Raw genomic sequence first — 21,073 nt, forward strand, 5'->3', positions numbered from 1 at the left:
TTAGCATTTTATGTTTTGTTAACAGGTAAAATATTTAACTGAAGTTAAATTAATTAATACATTTACCATTTTTAAATTATGTTTTTAAAAAATGTGACCAATCAAACAATTTACATTAAGCTTAAAGCACAAAAACAACAAACATGTTTCAAATACAATAAGGTAGTCTGGTTTATAAGTTTATACATTCTGTAATCGTTTTGTCTTCAACTTTAACTCTCTGAACTCCAACAAGCAGTTTCAGGGCACTTTACTCACAGTGGCCACTGCAATATATAACATCGAGATAAAATCTATAAGTCCTGCAGCTCAATGGAAACAATGGCTAGAGTGTGTTTTTACAGTTTCTTTCTACGATTTCTTTGGAAGAACACATACTTTTCTGGGGTTCAGGGGCTTAAACACAACTTTAAAACTCAGGGTAACGGTGTTCGTTTTTTTGATCTGAATAATGTTGACAAGGATCTGTAGATTTCTGCAGACTGTATGCCATAAATAATGGGGTTGAGGCAGCCGGGGATGATGTGAGACAGAACGCCAGACAGTTTTCTGTGTTCAGAGTACTGAGGGAAGCGATGCAGAATAATGACAATTAATGCACTGATCAGCAGGACGAGATACACAACCAGATGAGTGCTGCACGTCTTTAAGGCTTTACTGTTCAAAGACTTGTTTTTACTGGTGAGACAGACGACTGTAATCTTAGTGTAGGTGAGAACCATGCTGCCTATGGAACCTGTGAACAGGATGACGGTGAAAGTGAGACCATACATATTATTAATAAACACATTCTCACAGGAGAGTTTAAACAGAGAGGCATTGTCACAGTAGGGATTCATGATCAGAGTTCTACATCGGTTCAGTCGCATGGTCAGACCCAGCAGAATCCCGACCAAAACAAGTGCTACTCCCCAGGCAAAAACTGTCAGCTTGATCACCATTTTGTTGGTCATTATGGCAGCATAGCGAAGGGGATTACAGATAGCCACATATCTGTCAAAGGCCATAATCATCAGCACTGTGTAAAAACAGGTGGCGAACATGTGTGTGGTGAAAGCTTGCACTACACACTCATAATAACTAATGAAATGCTCAGTTGGAGGCTGCAAGATACCTGAAAGCAAACGGGGCATCATGATCGAGTTCCCAACAATGTCATTAACTGGCAGGTTGCAGAAAAGCAGATACATGGGCTGGTGAAGGCTTTTGTCAATGAAAATCAGGACTACAATGCCAACATTTGTAATCATTATAAAGAGGTAGGAGAAGAAGAAGAAAAGAAAGACAGGGTACATCGAGTATTTAGAAACTTTTAAGCCCTCCAACTGCAGTGTGAAGCTGTTGAATGTGAAGTTTTCCATCAACCTGAAACAAACAGGAAGCCAGTATAAACTTTGAGCACATGATGTAGTTCACCAAAAGATTAAAGCTACACAAACTAAAGTGAAAGAATTATATTTCAAAAATTGTCATTAAAAATTAAAGAAAGACCATTACTGTTCAGTAATACCTTCTTGAGTCTTTTGTCTGGCTCCAGGCTGTTTGTCTTTGTTGGTTGGTAACATCCAAAGAAGGTCTCTCTCCTTCTTACAGTTTCTTATAGTTACACTTTGATTCTTGGGGGAGCCATTCCATGTCAAACACATGAAATCATTCAACATTATGTAATCATGATGGCTTTAATCCTCATGGTTAAGAGTTATAGTAGTCCAACCAGCTTTAAACCATTAAATAATAGCATAATTATGAAATTGTTCAAATCAAAATAATCTTCAAAACATGAAGTACTATATGAACTACAAAATGCATTTGCTGCAGAAAAAGTGTGTTAATGCTGAAAGCTAAACAGCTGATGATGAATTGCAATGCTGGCCTACATGTTTTAGAAGGTGAAGTAAAAGACCCATTCCCACATTTCTAATTATTCCTAAGTTATAAGAATGAAAAGTTGAATCGTTCCAATTATTTATTTAATGTGAAGAGTGTATAGTGTGTGTGCAGTATGTCTGGAATATGTGTAGATTGCGTCTGTGTATCGAATGGGTGTGAAGTATATGTGTAGCATGTGTGTGCTGTATATGCAGCATGTGTAACATAGTTATCAAAAGGGGCACATGGGTTACAGGCAAAGGGTCATGAAACAAAGATGGCGGTGAGAGGAAGGTCTTTGTTCTGCTTGACCACAAGTTGAGGTTTGGGGGACAGAGTGAAGGACCATGTGGCAATTTTAAATTCCTCTTTAGAGGCGACCATGGGGCCCCGGCCGGGCTCAGCCCAAAAAAATCACGTGGATCCGCTAACCTGTGGGCCCACCACCCGAAGAGTTAGGCCTAAGGGTCAGGTGCAGGGCGGCAGGCAAAGGCAAGTACCTGGGCGTGCTGACCCCCGGCTCCAGCGGCTCTGGGGATGTAGAACGTCACCTCGCTGGCGGGGAAGGAACTCGGGCTTGTGCAGGAGGTGGAGCGATACCGACTACAAATAGTATGGCTCACCTCCACGCATAGCGTGGGCTCTGGAACCAAACACCTGGAGAGAAGCTGGACTCGAGGGTGAGAGGCGCCGGGCGGGTGTGGGGATACTCATAAGCCCCCGGATGAGCGCAGCCATGTTGGAGTTCTCGCAAGGAGAAGGTCTTTGACTGTTGTCTTTGTTTATGCACCAAACAGCAGTTCAGAGTACCCAGCCTTCTTAGAGTCCCTGGGTGGTGTCCTGGAAGAGGTACCACTCGGGGACTCTATTGTTGGCCAAAGAATGATGATTGATTTCATCATCGTATTGTCAGATCTGCGGCCACATGTTTTGGACACTCGGGTGAACAGAGGAGCAGAGCTGTCAACTGATCACCACCTGGTGGTGAGTTGGATCAGGTGGCGGGGAAGGCTGCTGGACGGACCTGTCAAACCCAAACGTGTAGTGAGGGTGAACTGGGAACATCTGGCAGAGGCCCCTGTCTGTGGGATCTTTAACTCACACCTCCGGAAGAATTTCCCTAGCATTCCGGGTGAGGCTGGGGACATGGAGTCTGAATGGGCCATGTTCAAAGCTGTTGTGGCAGCAACCCAAGAACCCGCTTTTGGACACCAGCGGTGAGGGAGGCCGTCAAGCTGAAGAAGGAGGCCTTTCGGTCTTGGCTGGCTGAGGGGTCTCTGGTACCGCTGCGGCTGTCGTTGAACAAAAACTCGGGTATGGGAGGAATTTGGGGAGGAAATGGATGAGGACTTTCGGTCGGCCTCAAAGAGGTTCTGGAAAACTGTCGGGTGACTCAGGATGGGAAAGCAGGGCTTGGCCCAAGCTGTGTTCAGTGGGGGAGGAGACCTGCTGACCCGACCTGGGCATCTGGACACTGTTGGGCTGTCATGGTTGGCACGCCTCTTCAGTGTCGCATGGAGGTCTGGGACAGTGCCAGTGCAGTGGCAGACCAGGGTGGTGGTTCCCATTTTCAAAAAGGGGGACCGGAGGGTGTTCCAGTTACCATGGAATCACACTGCTCAGCCTCCCCGGGAAAGTCTACTGCAGTGTGCTGAAAAGGAGGCTCCGGCCGATTGTCGACCCTCAGATTCAGGAGGAACAATGCGGCTTCCGTCCTGGCCGTGGAACAACGGACCAGCTCTTTACCCTCTGAGACTTCTGGAGGGGTCATGGGAGTTTGCTCATCCAGTCTACATGTGTTTTGTGGATTTGAAGATGGCTTACGACCCTCGGGGAGTCTTGTGGAGGGAACTGTGGGAATATAGGGTACCCATCTCGTTGCTACGAGCTATCCGGTCCCTATATAACCAAAGTGAGAGCTGTTTCCACATACTCGGCACAACATCAAACATGTTCCCGGTGGGTGTTGAACTCCGCCAGGGTTGGATGGAAGTTCATCATAAACAATTTGTGGTCTGTGTGTTCCAGAATCTGGATAAAAACACAAACATATCTGCAACTGTAGTTGATAACATTTTTACAACTTTCACTCTTAAAAAATCATTTTTATAACAGATGGAAGAGAAATTTGAAAGTTGAAAGAGAAAGTTGAAGACATCCGATTCTGGAATCAGTGGGAGGAACAGATTTGTCTCAGTGAGCCTGAATGCGACAGCAACTCCAACCAACTGTCCCATAGAGACGAATGAGTAATGGGACCAGAAATGTATAGAAGAAAACAGAAAAACACAGTTTTCTAACCTGTAATGATGCTCACATTTTTCTTACTATAGGCATGAAACTTCCATCAACGTGTTCAGCAGAGACTTTTCTTTCTGATGAGACTAGGAGTTTGAGAGATACGATCTCCAATAAATTACCTTTGTCAGCTGTTAGATATTGTGTGACAGGATGAGCCAGGCCTTCAAAGTAAAGCCCCAGAAGGGTATCTGTGTGTTTACAGGAATCTTGGGATGAACCTAGTTTTTTATAGAAACAAGTAGTTTATGACACTCTGATGTACTTGGCGCAATGAGGATTGAAGTAACCAGTAGTTTCGAATAATAAAAGCCTGAGAAATAACTGTGTGTAAACGGGACACAACAGACTTGTTGTGTGAGTAAGTAAGTGTATATGTGGTGAATATGGAATAGCTTGTCTACCTGCACTCTTCAATTAATTTGTAATTGATTTTTGTTTGTTTTTCTGTGTTTTTTTTTAGTGTTTTTTTAACTGTAATCATGTGTATACATTGTGAAGCATATTGAGTCTGCTTTGTGCATGAAATGCACTCTATAAATAAAGTTGAATTGAATTGAATTGAACTTATTTTTCAAAGTAAAAGCCCCTCAAAGTAAGTGTATCTTAATAGGCATATATATATCATAATAATAACATTTGTAGAGAGACCATGTTGACCTCAAATTACCTTGGTCAAAAACAGGTACATCTTAAAATTCACCAGGGAAGTGACAAAACAAATCATTCAAACAATCAAAACAAAACAATCAAACAAAGTATCGCAATCATCCATCGGCCCAAACCTACATCAGAGTCTTCTGGGTCTACATCATCTCAGAGTCGAGATCAGTCATTTAAATTACACCACCACCTATTTGTGTATGTTTTCCCAGACTTTTTTTTGCCATATTTCAGGAGAACAGTCTCCACTCTGGAATGAACTCACTGGAATTATTCACATCAGTATTTAGCATTTTATGTTTTGTTAACAGGTAAAATATTTAACTGAAGTTAAATTAATTAATACATTTACCATTTTTAAATTATGTTTTTAAAAAATGTGACCAATCAAACAATTTACATTAAGCTTAAAGCACAAAAACAACAAACATGTTTCAAATACACTAAGGTAGTCTGGTTTATAAGTTTATACATTCTGTAATCGTTTTGTCTTCAACTTTAACTCTCTGAACTCCAACAAGCAGTTTCAGGGCACTTTACTCACAGTGGCCACTGCAATATATAACATCGAGATAAAATCTATAAGTCCTGCAGCTCAATGGAAACAATGGCTAGAGTGTGTTTTTACAGTTTCTTTTTGCGATTTCTTTGGAAGAACACATACTTTTCTGGGGTTCAGGGGCTTAAACACAACTTTAAAACTCAGGGTAACGGTGTTCGTTTTTTTGATCTGAATAATGTTGACAAGGATCTGTAGATTTCTGCAGACTGTATGCCATAAATAACGGGGTTGAGGCAGCCGGGGATGATGTGAGACAGAACGCCAGACAGTTTTCTGTGTTCAGAGTACTGAGGGAAGCGATGCAGAATAATGACAATTAATGCACTGATCAGCAGGACGAGATACACAACCAGATGAGTGCTGCACGTCTTTAAGGCTTTACTGTTCAAAGACTTGTTTTTACTGGTGAGACAGACGACTGTAATCTTAGTGTAGGTGAGAACCATGCTGCCTATGGAACCTGTGAACAGGATGACGGTGAAAGTGAGGCCGTACACATTATTAATAAACACATTCTCACAGGAGAGTTTAAACAGAGAGGCATTGTCACAAAAAGGGTTTGAGATCAGAGTTCTGCATCGGTTCAGTCGAATGGTCAGACCCAGCAGAATCCCGACCAAAACAAGTGCTACTCCCCAGGCAGAAACTGTCAGCTTGATCACCATTTTGTTGGTCATTATGGCAGCATAGTGCAGGGGATTACAGATAGCCACATATCTGTCAAAGGCCATAATCATCAGCACTATGTAAAAACAGGTGGCGAACATGTGTGTGGTGAAAGCTTGCACCACACACTCATAATAACTGATGAGACGCTCAGATGGAGGCTGCAAGATACCTGAAAGCAAACGGGGCATCATGATTGAGTTCCCAACAATGTCATTAACTGGCAGGTTGCAGAAAAGCAGATACATGGGCTGGTGAAGGCTTTTGTCAATGAAAATCAGGACTACAATGCCAACATTTGTAATCATTATAAAGAGGTAGGAGAAGAAGAAGAAAATAAAGACAGGGTACATCGAGTATTTAGAAACTTTTAAGCCCTCCAACTGCAGTGTGAAGCTGTTGAATGTGAAGTTTTCCATCAACCTGAAACAAACAGGAAGCCAGTGTAAACTTTGAGCACATGATGTAGTTTGCCAAAAGATTAAAGCTACACAAACTAAAGTGAAATAATTATGTTTCAGAAATCAAAAATTGTCATTAAAAGTTGAAGAAACACCATTTCTTGTTCAGTTATACCTTCTTGAGTCTTGTATTTTGTCTGGCTCCAGGCTGTTTGTCTTTGTTGGTTGGTAACATCCAAAGAAGCTCTCTCTCCTGCTTACAGTTTCTTATAGTTACACTTTGATTCTTGGGGGAGCCATTCCACGTCAACTCGGATGAAATGATGCAACATTATGTAATCATGATGGCTTTAATCCTCATGGTTAAGAGTTATAGTGAATGTCCACCCAGCCTTAATCCATTAAATAATTGCATAATTATGAAAACGTTCAAATCAAAATAATCTTCAAAATATAAGTACTATATGAACTACAAAATGCATTCCCTGCAGAAAAAGTGTGTTAATGCTGAAACCTAAACAGCTGATGATTAACTGCAATGCTGGCCTAAATGTTTTAGAAGGTGAAGTAAAAGGAATAATTAGAAATGTGGGAATGGGTCTACTCCTCCAAGAATTACCACCTTATCGTGGTGGAGAGGTTTGTGTGCTTCAGTGATCCTGGGAGCTGTGTTGTTGGGAGCAATAGCTCCTGGTCTTGGTAGGCTCTCCCAAGGCAAAGTGGTCCCAGGGGAGGGGCCAGACTAAGAGCGATTCAAAGACCCTCATGAAGCAGGTGGCCGGGCCATCGACCACAGGGCCCGGCCAGGCTCAGCCCAAAAAAAATCACGTGTACCCGCTGACCTGTGTGCCCACCACCTGCAGAGTTAGGCCTAAGGGTCGAGTGCATAGTTAGTCGGGCGGCAGGCAAAGGCAGGTACCTGGGCGTGCTGACTATTAGAGGCCCCTGTCTGCAGGATCTTTATCTCACACCCCCGGAAGAATTTCTCCAGCATTCCGGGTGAGGTTGGGGACATGGAGTCTGAATGGGCCATGTTCAAAACGTCAACTGTTGATGCGGCTGGTAGGAGTTGTGGCCTGAAGGCCATCTGTGCCTGTTGTGGTGGCAACCCAAGAACCCGCTTTTGGACACCAGCGGTGAGGGAGACCGTCAAACTGAAGAAGGAGGCCTTTCGGTCTTGGCTGGCTGGGGGGTCTCCGGTACCGCTGCTGCTGTCGCTGAACAAAAACTCGGGTATGGGAGGAATTTGGGAAGGCAATGGAGGAGGACTTTCTGTCTGCCTCAAAGAAGTTCTGGAAAACTGTCGGGCGACTCAGGAAGGGAAAGCAGGGCTTGGCCCAAGCTGTATTCAGTGGGGGCGGAGACCTGCCGACCCGACCTGGGGATGTCCTCAGACGGTGGAAAGAACACTTTGAGGAACTCCTGAATCCAGCCAACATGTTCTCTGTGGAAGAGTCAGAGTCTAAGGACTCAGGTAAAGAGTCATCAGTATCCCTGGCAGAAGTTGCAGAGGTAGTCAAAAAGCTGCCTAGAAGCAAGGCGCCAGGGTTGGATGACATTCGGCCTGAGGTGCTGAAGGCTCTGGACACAGTTGGGCTGTAATGGTTGGCACGCCTCTTCAGTGTCGCATGGAGGTCTGGGACAGTGCCAGCGGAGTGGCAGACCGGGGTGGTGATTCCCATTTTCAAACAGGGGGACCGGAGGGTGTGTTCCAGTTACCGTGGAATCACACTGCTCGGCCTCCCCGGGAAAGTCTACTCCAGGGTGCTGGAAAGGAGGCTCCGGCCGATTGTCGAACCTCAGATTCAGGAGGAACAATGCGGCTTTCGTCCTGGCCGTGGAACAACGGACCAGCTCTTTACCCTTGCGAGACTTCTGGAGGGGTCATGGGAGTTTGCTCATCCAGTCTACATGTGTTTTGTGGATTTAGAGAAGGCTTACGACCCTCATGGAGTCTTATGGGGGTACTGCGGGAATATGGGATACTGTTATGTTATGAGCTGTGTCCGCATACTTGGCACAACTTCAAACACATTCACGGTGGGTGTTGGCCTCCACCAGGGTTGCCCCTGAGGCCATGATTCTCTGCCGTGAAACAGTGGATTGCCCCCTCTGGGTGGGGAGAAAGGTACTGCCTCAAGCGGAGGAGTTAAATTATCTCAGGGTTTTGTTCAGCAGTGAGGGTAGGATGGAGCGTGAGATGGACAGGAGGTTTGGTGCGGCGTCAGCAGTGATGCAGGCGTTGTACCGGACCGTTGTGGTGAAGAAGGAGCTGAGCCTGAAGGCAAAGCTCTCGATCAACCGCTCCATCTATGTTCCAACCCTCACCTATGGTCGTGAGCTTTGGGGAGTGACCCAAAGAACAAGATGGCGGATACAAGCGGCCGAAATGAGTTTCCTCCATAGGGTGGCTGGGCTCAGCCTTAGAGATAGGGTGAGGAGCTCAGACATCCAGAGGGAGCTCGGAGTAGAGCCGCTTCTCCTTCGTGTCGAAAGGAGCCAGCTGAGGTGGTTCGGGCATCTGGTAAGGATCCTCCTGGGCGCCTCCTGTTAGAGGTGTTCCGTGTATGTCCAACTGGTAGGAGGCCCCGGGGAAGACCCAGAACACGGTGGAGGGATGATATCTCTAGCCTGGCCTGGGAATGCCTTGGGGTCCCCCGAGAGGAGCTGGATGTTGTCGCTGGGGAGAGGGATGTCTGGAATGCCCTGCTTAGCCGGTTGCCCCCACGACCCGGTCCTGAATAAGCGGAGGAAAATGGATGGATGGATGGATGGATGGATGGATGGATGGATGGAATATGAAGTACTATATGAACTACAAAATGAATTCCCTGCAGAAAAAGTGTGTTCATGCTGAAAGCTTAAAAGCTGATGATTTACTGCAATGCTGGCCTAAATGTTTTAGAATGTGAAGTAAAAGGAATAATTAGAAATGTGGGAATGGGTCTAAGTTATAAGAATGAAAAGTTGAATCATTCCGATAATTTAGTTAATACTGAGAGTGTATAGTGTGTGTGCATGGAATGGTGTATATCTCGAATATGTGTAGATTGCGTCTGTGTATCGAATGTGTGTGAAGTATATGTATGTATGCAAAGGGTCATGAAACAAAGATGGCAGTGAGAGGGAGGTCTTTGTTCTGCTTGACCACATTTTGAGATGTGTGTCAGAGTGAAGGAAATTTTTGTTGTGGACCAAAAATGAAAAATGCAGGTATTAATATTGCACGATTATGAATGATTGCCTACTGTAATGTGTCTCACGTGGGGCACCAAAAAATGTAGGGAACATAAGAGGACTGATATATGTATGGATGCCTTACATGGGGCACCATAGTATTGAGGCCATCATAGGATGTCCCAAAATAAATGTATTGATACTTTGCAAGGGTAGTATCCATATTATTAATTATAATAAAATAATATGAATTTATATACTTGTCAAATTATAATCAAATTACCATATTAACAAATAGCAAAGGTTGAAGGAATTTTGGTTTCAACTCATAGAAGAGGTTGGCATCTCACTCACAAATGTGTGTCATTTAAAAAGAAGAGTGTATATATTCCCAAAAAGATGTTTATTGTAAGAACAAAGAAAGACTAACAAATACACAATATCTAAACTAACAGATTATTTTCAGTGTGGAAACGTTGGACAGAGAGGGTGATGTGTATGCTTGTGTGTATTTGACAAAATGATGAAGAGACAGGTAAAATCAAAAAGGCGGACAGTCTTTTGTCTTTGTCGCATAAAAAAAGAACAATCACAAAAACAATATGAGTAACAACAAAATATGAAGAGAGGACTAGGGTGATCACAGGTCAGCTCTGGACTTGTCCAGAAATTGATCAATAAACTGAACTGACGATCTGACTTCAAATGCAACAAATTCATTTAAAAACATAATTAAATGTCATGCAACACAAACTAACACAGATAAGTGATTAAATATAAATATGTTTATTGATTGTTTAAAAAAACAATTATTTAGCAATGACAAAGTATGAACTATCTGAATATTGCTTATAGAACATTTACAAAGTATGTATTCACTATGCAACAAAGTGTTATCATCATCAGTTGCAACTCTATAACAGCCACTAATATAATGTTGATAGATGATATATGAATAATTTGGTAATATTGATACAATGAATCAGTTTAATTTACTATGAACAATGAGTTATGTTTATTATTGTTCATCAAAACATTTAAACTTTTGAATTACATTTTTTTGTTCTTTTTCATATGGTATTATATAAAGTAAATTAAAATAAATTGTATTTTGATCCATGAAGAAAGTTTCAACCAATGTGAAAATAATCAGTGAATTATGGAAAAGTGCTTTGAATAGCTATATATTAATGTATAGATGCTTTACAAAGTGTATTTATGAACTATTTAACAATTAATTATAATTATCAGTGATTACTTTAAAATAACTATCCAAATTATGTTAACTTTAACCCTCTAAACCCCAACAAGCTATTTCAGGTCATTTTACTCTCTGTGGCCTTGTATTTTACTGCAATATATAAAATCTGTACAAGTCCTGCAGCTGTAGAATAATCGCACATCCATGACTAGAGTGTGTTTTTAAAGTTTCTTTCAAAAATGAACATATTTTTGCGGGGGTTTCTTTTAATAAAAAACATCTTTTTCTGGGGTTCAGAGGGTGAAACACAACGTTAAATCTCAGGATAACGGTGTTAGTTTTTTTGATCTGAATAATTTTGACAAGGATCTGAAGATTTCTGCAGACTGTATGCCATAAATAACGGGGTTGAGGCAGCCCAGGACGATGTGAAACAGAATGGCAGATAGTTTTCTGTATTCAGAGTAATGAGGGAAGCGATGCAGAATGAGAAAAATAAATCCAAAGATCAGCATGACGAGATACACAACCAGATGAGTGCTGCACGTCTTTAAAGCTTTACTGTTCAAAGACTTGTTTTTACTGGTGAGACAGACGACTGTAATCTTAGTGTAGGTGAGAACCGTGCTGCCTATGGAACCTGTGAACAGGATGACAGTGAAAGTGAGGCCGTACACATTATTAATTACCACACTCTCACAGGAGAGTTTAAACAAAGAGGGGTTATCACAGTAGGGATTCGTGATCAGAGTTCTGCATCGGTTCAGTCGAATGGTCAGACCCAGCAGAATCCCAACTAAAACAAGTGCTACTCCCCAGGCAGAAACTGTCAGCTTGATCACCATTTTGTTGGTCATTATGGCAGCATAGCGCAGGGGATTACAGATAGCCACATATCTGTCAAAGGCCATAATCATGAGCACTGTGTAGGAACAGGTGCCGAATATGTGTGAGGTAAAAGCTTGCACTACACACTCATAATAACTAATGAAATGCTCAGTTGGAGGCTGTAAGATATCTGAAAGCAAACGGGGCATCATGATCGAGTTCCCAACAATGTCATTAACTGGCAGGTTGCAGAAAAGCAGATACATGGGCTGGTGAAGGCTTTTGTCAATGAAAATCAGGACTACAATGCCAACATTCGTAATCATTATAAAGAGGTAGGAGAAGAAGAAGAAAAGAAAGACAGGGTACATTGAGTATTTAGAAACTTTTAAGCCCTCCAACTGCAGTGTGAAGCTGTTGAATGTGAAGTTTTCCATCAACCTGAAACAAACAGGAAGCCAGTATAAACTTTGAGCACATGATGTAGTTCGCCAAAAGATTAAAGCTACACAAACTAAAGTGAAAGAATTATATTTCAAAAATTGTCATTAAAAATTAAAGAAAGACCATTACTGTTCAGTTATACCTTCTTGAGTCTTTTGTCTGGCTCCAGGCTGTTTGTCTTTGTTGGTTGGTAACATCCAAAGAAGGTCTCTCTCCTTCTTACAGTTTCTTATAGTTACACTTTGATTCTTGGGGGAGCCATTCCATGTCAAACACATGAAATCATTCAACATTATGTAATCATGATGGCTTTAATACTCATGGTTAAGAGTTATAGTAGTCCAACCAGCTTTAAACCATTAAATAATTGCATAATTATGAAATTGTTCAAATCAAAATAATCTTCAAAACATGAAGTACTATATGAACTACAAAATGCATTTGCTGCAGAAAAAGTGTGTTAATGCTGAAAACTAAACAGCTGATGATTAATTGCAATGCTGGCCTACATGTTTTAGAAGGTGAAGTAAAAGACCCATTCCCACATTTCTAATTATTCCTAAGTTATAAGAATGAAAAGTTGAATCGTTCCAATTATTTATTTAATGTGAAGAGTGTATAGTGTGTGTGCAGTATGTCTGGAATATGTGTAGATTGCGTCTGTGTATCGAATGGGTGTGAAGTATATGTGTAGCATGTGTCGAGTGTGTGTGCTGTATATGCAGCATGTGTAACATAGTTATCAAAAGTGGCACATGGGTTAGAGGCAAAGGGTCATGAAACAAAGATGGCGGTGAGAGGAAGGTCTTTGTTCTGCTTGACCACAAGTTGAGGTTTGGGGGTCAGAGTGAAGGACCATGTGGCAATTTTAAATTCCTCTTTAGAGGCGACCATGGGGCCCCGGCCGGGCTCAGCCCAAATAAATCATGTGGATCCGCTAACCTGTGGGCCCACCACCCGAAGAGTTAGGCCTAAGGGTCGGGTGCAGGGCGGCAGGCAAAGGCAAGTACCTGGGCGTGCTGACCCCCGGCTCCAGCGGCTCTGGGGATGTAGAACGTCACCTCGCTGGCGGGGAAGGAACTCGGGCTTGTGCGGGAGGTGGAGCTATACCGACTACAAATAGTTGGGCTCACCTCCACGCATAGCGTGGGCTCTGGAACCAAACACCTGGAGAGAAGCTGGACTCGAGGGTGAGAGGCGCCGGGCGGGTGTGGGGATACTCATAAGCCCCCGGATGAGCGCAGCCATGTTGGAGTTCTCGCAAGGAGAAGGTCTTTGACTGTTGTCTTTGTTTATGCACCAAACAGCAGTTCAGAGTACCCAGCCTTCTTAGAGTCCCTGGGTGGTGTCCTGGAAGAGGTACCACTCGGGGACTCTATTGTTGGCCAAAGAATGATGATTGATTTCATCATCGTATTGTCAGATCTGCGGCCACATGTTTTGGACACTCGGGTGAACAGAGGAGCAGAGCTGTCAACTGATCACCACCTGGTGGTGAGTTGGATCAGGTGGCGGGGGAGGCTGCTGGACGGACCTGTCAAACACAAACGTGTAGTGAGGGTGAACTGGGAACATCTGGCAGAGGCCCCTGTCTGCGGGATCTTTAACTCACACCCCCGGAAGAATTTCTCCAGCATTCCGGGTGAGGCTGGGGACGTGGAGTTCCACATACTCGGCACAACATCAAACACATTCCTGGTGGGTGTTGGCCTCCGCCAGGGTTGGATGGAAGTTCTTCATAAACAATTTGTGTTTTTATCCAGATTCTGGAACACACAGACCACAAACATATCTGCAACTGTAGTTGATAACATTTTTACAACTTTCACTCTTAAAAAATCATTTTTATAACAGATGGAAGAGAAATTTGTGCTGGTTGAAGACATCCAACTCTGGAATTAGTGGGAGGAACAGATTTGTCTCAGTGAGCCTGAATGCGACAGCAACTCCAACCAACTGTCCCATAGAGACGAATGAGTAATGGGACCAGAAATGTAAAGAAGAAAACAGAAAAACACAGTTTTCTAACCTGTAATGATGCTCACATTTTTTTTACTACAGGCATAAAACTTCCATCAACGTGTTCAGCAGAGACTTTTCTTTCTGATGAGACTAGGAGTTTGAGAGATACGATCTCCAATAAATTACCTTTGTCAGCTGTTAGATATTGTGTGCCAGGATGAGCCAGGCCTTCAAAGTAAAGGCCCAGAAGGGTATCTGTGTGTTTACAGGAATCTTGGGATGAACCTAGTTTTTTATAGAAACAAGTAGTTTATGACACTCTGATGTACTTCGCGCAATGGGGATTGAAGTAACCAGTAGTTTCGAATAATAAAAGCCTGAGAAATAACTGTGTGTAAACGGGACACAACAGACTTGTTGTGTGAGTAAGTAAGTGTATATGTGGTGAATATGGAATAGCTTGTCTACCTGCACTCTTCAATTAATTTGTAATTGATTTTTGTTTGTTTTTCTGTGTTTTTTTAGTGTTTTTTTTAACTGTAATTATGTGTATACATTGTGAAGCATATTGAGTCTGCTTTGTGCATGAAATGCACTCTATAAATAAAGTTGAATTGAATTGAATTGAACTTATTTTTCAAAGTAAAAGCCCCTCACAGTAAGTGTATCTTAATAGGCATATATATATCATAATAATAACATTTGTAGAGAGACCATGTTGACCTCAAATTACCTTGGTCAAAAACAGGTACATCTTAAAATTCACCAGGGAAGTGACAAAACAAATAGTCAAAGTATCGCAATCATCCATCGGCCCAAACCTACATCAGAGTCTTCTGGGTCTACATCATCTCAGAGTCGAGATCAGTCATTTAAATTACACCACCACCTATTTGTGTATGTTTTCCCAGACTTTTTTTGCCATATTTCAGGAGAACAGTGTCCACTCTGGAATGAACTCACTGGAATTATTCACATCAGTATTTAGCATTTTATGTTTTGTTAACAGGTAAAATATTTAACTGAAGTCGAATAAATTAATACATTTAACATTTTTAAATTATGTTTTTAAAAAATGTGACCAATCAAACAATTTACATTAAGCTTAAAGCACAAAAACAACAAACATGTTTCAAATACAATAAGGTAGCCTGGTTTATAAGTTTATACATTCTGTAATTGTTTTGTCTTCAACTTTAACTCTCTGAACTCCAACAAGCAGTTTCAGGGCACTTTACTCACAGTGGCCACTGCAATATATAACATCGAGATAAAATCTATAAGTCCTGCAGCTCAATGGAAACGATACCTAGAGTGTGTTTTTACAGTTTCTTTCTGCGATTTCTTTGGAAGAAGACATACTTTTCTGGGGTTCAGAGGGTTAAACACAACTTTAAAACTCAGGGTAACGGTGTTAGTTTTTTTGATCTGAATAATTTTGACAAGGATCTGTAGATTTCTGCAGACTGTATGCCATAAATAATGGGGTTGAGGCAGCCAGGGACAATGTGAAACAGAATAGCAGACAGTTTTCTGTATTCAGAGTAATGAGGGAAGCGATGCAGAATAAGGATAATAAATCCACTGATCAGCAGGACGAGATACACAACCAGATGAGTGCTGCACGTCTTTAAGGCTTTACTGTTCAAAGACTTGTTTTTACTGGTGAGACAGACGACTGTAATCTTAGTGTAGGTGAGAACCATGCTGCCTATGGAACCTGTGAACACGATGACAGTGAAAGTGAGGCCGTACACATTATTAATTACCACACTCTCACAGGAGAGTTTAAACAAAGATGGGTTATCACAGTAGGGATTCGTGATCCGAGTTCTGCATCGGTTCAGTCGAATGGTCAGACCCAGCAGAATCCCGACCAAAACAAGTGCTACTCCCCAGGCAGAAACTGTCAGCTTGATCACCATTTTGTTGGTCATTATGGCAGCATAGCGAAGGGGATTACAGATAGCCACATATCTGTCAAAGGCCATAATCATCAGCACTGTGTAGCAACAGGTGCCGAACATGTGTGTGGTAAAAGCTTGCACTACACACTCATAATAACTAATGAAATGCTCGGTTGGAGGCTGCAAGATATCTGAAAGCAAACGGGGCATCATGATCGAGTTCCCAACAATGTCATTAACTGGCAGGTTGCAGAAAAGCAGATACATGGGCTGGTGAAGGCTTTTGTCAATGAAAATCAGGACTACAATGCCAACATTTGTAATCATTATAAAGAGGTAGGAGAGGAAGAAGAACAGAAAGACAGGGTACATCGAGTATTTAGAAACTTTTAAGCCCTCCAACTGCAGTGTGAAGCTGTTGAATGTGAAGTTTTCCATCAACCTGAAACAAACAGTAAGCCAGTATAAACTTTGAGCACATGATGTAGTTCGCCAAAAGATTAAAGCTACACAAACTAAAGTGAAAGAATTATATTTCAAAAATGTTCATGAAAAATTAAAGAAAGACCATTACTGTTTAGTAATACCTGCTTGAGTCTTGTGGTTTGTCTGGCTCCAGGCTGTTTGTCTTTGTTGGTTGGTAACATCCAAAGAAGCTCTCTCTCCTTCTTACAGTTTCTTATAGTTACACTTTGATTCTTGGGGGAGCCATTCCACGTCAACTCGGATGAAATGATGCAACATTATGTAATGAAGATGGCTTCAATCCTCATGGTTAAGAGTTATAGTTAATGTCCTACTAGCTTTAAGACATTAAATAATTGCATAATTATGAAAACATTCAGATCAAAATAATCTTCATAATATTAACCCTATAAAGCCAAGTGTATCATATTAGATACAGTAATTTTTGAGACCTCTCCATCATCAAAAACCTGATGTATACATGTGTTGAAGATAAACAAACTGAGCAACAAATTGCACAAAAATACCGGATGTAGCAAAAATGATATGCAGGTTCCACGAGTGGATCAGTCATTGCTGCATTAAAAAACTTCATATCAGCAGATGTATGATGTTGTGTTATATGGAAAAAATATGTATTTTGCATGTTTGAGGAAAAAGGAAAAGTTAAAAATGTTGCCGTTTGATGTTTTTGTTAGTTCAAGAAAAACAAACTGTGAGCAACAAATTGCACAAAAAGACCTGATGTATCAAATATGATACAAATTAGAATTCATATATGCAATTTATTTATTTTTAAAAATTCGTCAGCAAGTTAATAAGCACTCGGTTTTAAAAAAAATTGAATTTTCTGGCAATTATTTCATGGTTCAGGCTTTATAGGGTTAAGTACTATATGAACAACAAAATGCATGAATGTAAAGTGTGTTAATGCTGAAAGTTAAAAAGCTGATGCTTATCTGCAATGCTGGCGTAAATGTTTTAGAAGTTATAAAAGTAAGTCTAATATAAGTCTAAGTTATAAGAATGAAAAGTTGAATCATTCCAATAATTTATTTAATGTGAAGAGTGTATAGTGTGTGTGCAGTATGTCTGGAATATGTGTAGATCGCGTCTGTGTATCGAATGGGTGTGAAGTATATGTGTAGCATGTGTCGAGTGTGTGTGCTGTATATGCAGCATGTGTAACATAGTTATCAAAAGGTGCACATGGGTTACAGGCAAAGGCTCATGAACCAAAGATGGCGGTGAGAGGAAGGTCTTTGTTCTGCTTGACCACAAGTTGAGGTTTGGGGGTCAGAGTGAAGGACCATGTGGCAATTTTAAATTCCTCTTTAGAGGCGAGCATGGGGCCCCGGCAGGGCTCAGCCCAAAAAGATCATGTGGATCCGCTAACCTGTGGGCCCACCACCCGCAGAGTTAGGCCTAAGGGTCGGGTGCATAGTAAGTCGGGCGGCAGGCAAAGGCAGGTACCTGGGCGTGCCTCAGACGGTGGAAAGAACACTTTGAGGAACTCCTGAATCCAGCCAACATGTTCTCTGTGGAAAAGGCAGAGTCTAAGGACTCAGGGGATGTCCTCAGACGTCAGTATCCCTGGCAGAAGTCACCGAGGGAGTTAAAAAGCAGCCCAGCAACAAGGCGCCAGGGTTGGATGAGATTTGCCCTGAAATGCTGAAGGCTCTGGACACTGTTGGGCTGTCACGGTTGGCACGCCTCCTCAGTGTCGCATGGAGGTCTGGGACAGTGCCAGTGGAGTGGCAGACCGGGGTGGTGGTTCCCATTTTCAAAAAAGGGGGACCGGAGTGTGTCTTCCAATTACCGTGGAATCACACTGCTCAGCCTCCCTGGGGAAGTCTACTCCAGGGTGCTGGAGAGGAGGCTCCAGCGGATTGTTGAACCTCAGATTGAGGAGGAACAATGTGGCTTCCGTCCTGGCCGAGGAACAACGGACCAGCTCTTTACCTAATGAGCGTCTGGACTCAATGAATAGAAACATTCAGGAGATAAAAGACAGCATCCACTACACACAACAGGAAGTGGATGAGATAAAAGTCAAAACCTCCAAAGTTTTGAGTGACCATAACACCCTAGAAGGAGGAATGCGCACTATCTGTGACACTTTGTTGGCACTGGAAACAAAGGCTGACTACCTGGAAAATCAGTCGAGAAGAAATAATCTGATCTTTGATGGAATTAAGGAATCGGACGGGGAGAAACCAGCTGATGCAGAGAGGAAAGTGCGCAGCCTGATCTCTGAGAAGTTAAAGCTGGATACTGGAGCCATGGTCATCGAGAGAGCCCACCGCACGGGGAAGCGGGACCCCACAGGTGAGCGTCAGAGGCCCATAGTGGCTAAGTTTTTAAATTTCAAAGACAGAGAACTGGTCTTGTCTAGGAGAAAGGAGCTGAAGAGAACTGCCCCAGGGGTCTTCCTGAATGAAGACTTCTCCGAGGCAGTTAGACAGAAAAGAAAGGAGCTGCTGCCAAAAATGAGAGAAGCTTGGGACAGAGGGGACATTGCGTACCTGAAATTTGATTATTTAGTCGTCCACCCACCAAGGGTAAAGGGGAGAGGTCTAAACCATAACACCAGTGCTGGTCCCTCCCCTGTGACTTCCACACCGAAATGAAGTCTACAGGACTAAGTGATAAATAGCAGTGTACATTTTATTTCAGGGATTGTGTTTTGTTTTGTTTTGTTTTGTTTTGTTTTGTCTTGTCTTGTCTTGTCTTGTCTTGTCTTGTCTTGTCTTGTCTTGTTTTGTTTTGTTTTGTTTTGTTTTGTTTTGTTTGAGTAGTTTGGACATACATGTCTATTAAAATACCAAAAAAAGGTTTAAAATTTGCTCACTTAAACATCTGCAGTCTGAAAAATAAGGTTAATGAGTTAAGCTCAATATTGCATGACAATGACATCCACATAATGGCCATATCTGAAACCCATTTAGATAGCACAATAGCAGATTCAGTAGTTTCTATACAGGGGTACAACTTGTTTAGACTGGATAGGGATAGATTTGGTGGTGGCACTGCTTTCTTTCTGAAAGAGCACATTCCAGCGAAGATCAGAAATGATTTGAGTAGGAATGGTGTGGAGGCCTTATGGCTTCAAATTCACATTCCTTATTGTAAACCAATATTAATATGTTGTTGTTATAGGCCACCTTGTTCAAATGTGGAATATTTAGACAATATATGTAGTATGCTACAGGATGTGACTGACAAAAACTTTGAGGTCTTTTTTGTTGGAGATATGAATATCAACTGGTTTAATTGTAATTGTGCTTTGAGGAAAAGGCTGAGTGATGCAGCTGCTGTATGTAACCTTTCTCAGATCATAAATATGCCAACTAGAATTAATATTAATAGGCAAGGCTCACTGTCATCAACTTGCATAGATCACCTCTTTACAAATAACCCAGAGAAATGTTCGAAAGCGGTGTCTGTACCTGTAGGATTCAGTGACCACAACATAATTGCACTAACGATAAAAACAAAGGTACCAAAAGCTGGACCAAAAGTAATACTAAGAAGAATTTATAAAACTTTTTCAGAAAAAGACTTTACAGATGATCTAAAAAACGTAAACTGTCACACTGTTCTGGATTGTTTACACCCAGAGGCTGCATTAGTCAATTTTATGAAATTATTCTCAGGGGTTTGTGATAAACATGCTCCCATTAGAAAGCTATCAGTGAGATCAGTTAAAGCACCCTGGATTGACAAAGAATTAAAAACCTATATTAAAGAAAGAAACCTACTAAAGAAGTCTGCTATTGAAAATGGAAACCCAGAGGAATGGCACGCTTACCGTGCACTGAGGAACAAAATCACTAAAATGAACAAACAAAAGAAAAAACAATACTATAGAGCTAAATTTGCAGAATGTAGGGATGATAACAAAAAAATGTGGAGAATACTTAATGAAGTTGTGGGTAAAGTAAAAAATAAATCTACATTTATTGAATGTGATGGTGTATTTATAACAAAACCAATGGACATTGCAAATTATTTCAATGATTATTTCATTAAAAAAGTTGACGCAATCAGATCGCAAATGCTGCCTAGGCGTGGCACGCTATCAGATTCCATTATTAAAAAAGAGATTATGTTGGGCAAGGAATGCAGCTTGAGTTTCAGCATGATCAAGGAAGAAGAGCTAGAGAAATTTCTGTTATCAATTAAATGTGATAATCCCTGTGGCATTGATAATCTAGATGCCAGACTATTGCAGTTATCGGCTAGAATAGTGGTAAGGCCGATCTTTCATATTTTTAAGTTGTGTTTCGATGTATGTGTCTTTCCTCAGCAGTGGAAAATTGCAAAGATTACTCCATTGTCGAAAAAGAATAGAGAGCCTCTATCAGGACCTAACAGCAGACCAATTAGTATTTTGCCTGTTTTAGGCAAAATAATGGAGAAAATCATGTTTATTCAAATTCAGAAGTATTTTGACAAAAATTGCATTAGTTCTGAGCACCAACATGCTTATAAAACAGGCTATTCGACCTGCTCAGCCTTAACATCGCTTACGGATGATTGGTTAAATAATATTGATAAGAAATTAATTGTAGGTGCAGTGCTGTTAGATTTCAGCGCAGCTTTCGACATTATAGATCATGAGTTGTTA

At 41.6% G+C, this 21,073-nt stretch overlaps 4 protein-coding genes across 4 annotated transcripts; all 4 read right to left on the reverse strand.

The window, feature by feature from the left end:
• Positions 1 to 416: 416 nt before the first annotated feature.
• LOC131986928 (olfactory receptor 8G17-like) lies at positions 417 to 1,361 on the reverse strand. Its single transcript, XM_059352068.1, has 2 exons — positions 1,008 to 1,361; positions 417 to 878 (listed from the first exon to the last, which is right to left on the reverse strand). The coding sequence occupies exons 1-2, from the start codon at positions 1,359 to 1,361 to the stop codon at positions 417 to 419; spliced, it is 816 nt and encodes a 271-aa protein (XP_059208051.1).
• Positions 1,362 to 5,532: 4,171 nt separating this feature from the next.
• Positions 5,533 to 6,477, reverse strand: LOC131986929 (olfactory receptor 8G17-like). The gene is made up of 2 exons (XM_059352069.1): positions 6,124 to 6,477; positions 5,533 to 5,994 (listed from the first exon to the last, which is right to left on the reverse strand). The coding sequence occupies exons 1-2, from the start codon at positions 6,475 to 6,477 to the stop codon at positions 5,533 to 5,535; spliced, it is 816 nt and encodes a 271-aa protein (XP_059208052.1).
• A 4,680-nt stretch (positions 6,478 to 11,157) lies between these two features.
• LOC131986933 (putative olfactory receptor 52L2) lies at positions 11,158 to 12,102 on the reverse strand. The gene is made up of 2 exons (XM_059352074.1): positions 11,749 to 12,102; positions 11,158 to 11,619 (listed from the first exon to the last, which is right to left on the reverse strand). Exons 1-2 carry the CDS (start codon positions 12,100 to 12,102, stop codon positions 11,158 to 11,160), a joined length of 816 nt encoding a protein of 271 aa, XP_059208057.1.
• A 3,369-nt stretch (positions 12,103 to 15,471) lies between these two features.
• LOC131986934 (putative olfactory receptor 52L2) lies at positions 15,472 to 16,416 on the reverse strand. Its single transcript, XM_059352075.1, has 2 exons — positions 16,063 to 16,416; positions 15,472 to 15,933 (listed from the first exon to the last, which is right to left on the reverse strand). The coding sequence occupies exons 1-2, from the start codon at positions 16,414 to 16,416 to the stop codon at positions 15,472 to 15,474; spliced, it is 816 nt and encodes a 271-aa protein (XP_059208058.1).
• Between the last annotated feature and the right edge of the window lie 4,657 nt (positions 16,417 to 21,073).

This window comes from Centropristis striata, chromosome 15 (assembly GCF_030273125.1).
Source record: "Centropristis striata isolate RG_2023a ecotype Rhode Island chromosome 15, C.striata_1.0, whole genome shotgun sequence".
In the NCBI taxonomy this organism is placed as follows: domain Eukaryota; kingdom Metazoa; phylum Chordata; class Actinopteri; order Perciformes; family Serranidae; genus Centropristis; species Centropristis striata.

What these genes read in the sequence shown, in the direction of transcription:
- LOC131986928 (XM_059352068.1), bottom strand. Translation starts at nt 1,361, where the DNA reads ATGGAAAACTTCACATTCAACAGCTTCACACTGCAGTTGGAGGGCTTA. An exon ending in TTTACACAGTGCTGATGATT is followed by an intron (nt 879 to 1,007) that starts ATGGCCTTTGAC and finishes GGGATTCTGCTG; the next exon opens with GGTCTGACCATGCGACTGAA.
- LOC131986929 (XM_059352069.1), bottom strand. Translation starts at nt 6,477, where the DNA reads ATGGAAAACTTCACATTCAACAGCTTCACACTGCAGTTGGAGGGCTTA. An exon ending in TTTACATAGTGCTGATGATT is followed by an intron (nt 5,995 to 6,123) that starts ATGGCCTTTGAC and finishes GGGATTCTGCTG; the next exon opens with GGTCTGACCATTCGACTGAA.
- LOC131986933 (XM_059352074.1), bottom strand. Translation starts at nt 12,102, where the DNA reads ATGGAAAACTTCACATTCAACAGCTTCACACTGCAGTTGGAGGGCTTA. An exon ending in CCTACACAGTGCTCATGATT is followed by an intron (nt 11,620 to 11,748) that starts ATGGCCTTTGAC and finishes GGGATTCTGCTG; the next exon opens with GGTCTGACCATTCGACTGAA.
- LOC131986934 (XM_059352075.1), bottom strand. Translation starts at nt 16,416, where the DNA reads ATGGAAAACTTCACATTCAACAGCTTCACACTGCAGTTGGAGGGCTTA. An exon ending in GCTACACAGTGCTGATGATT is followed by an intron (nt 15,934 to 16,062) that starts ATGGCCTTTGAC and finishes GGGATTCTGCTG; the next exon opens with GGTCTGACCATTCGACTGAA.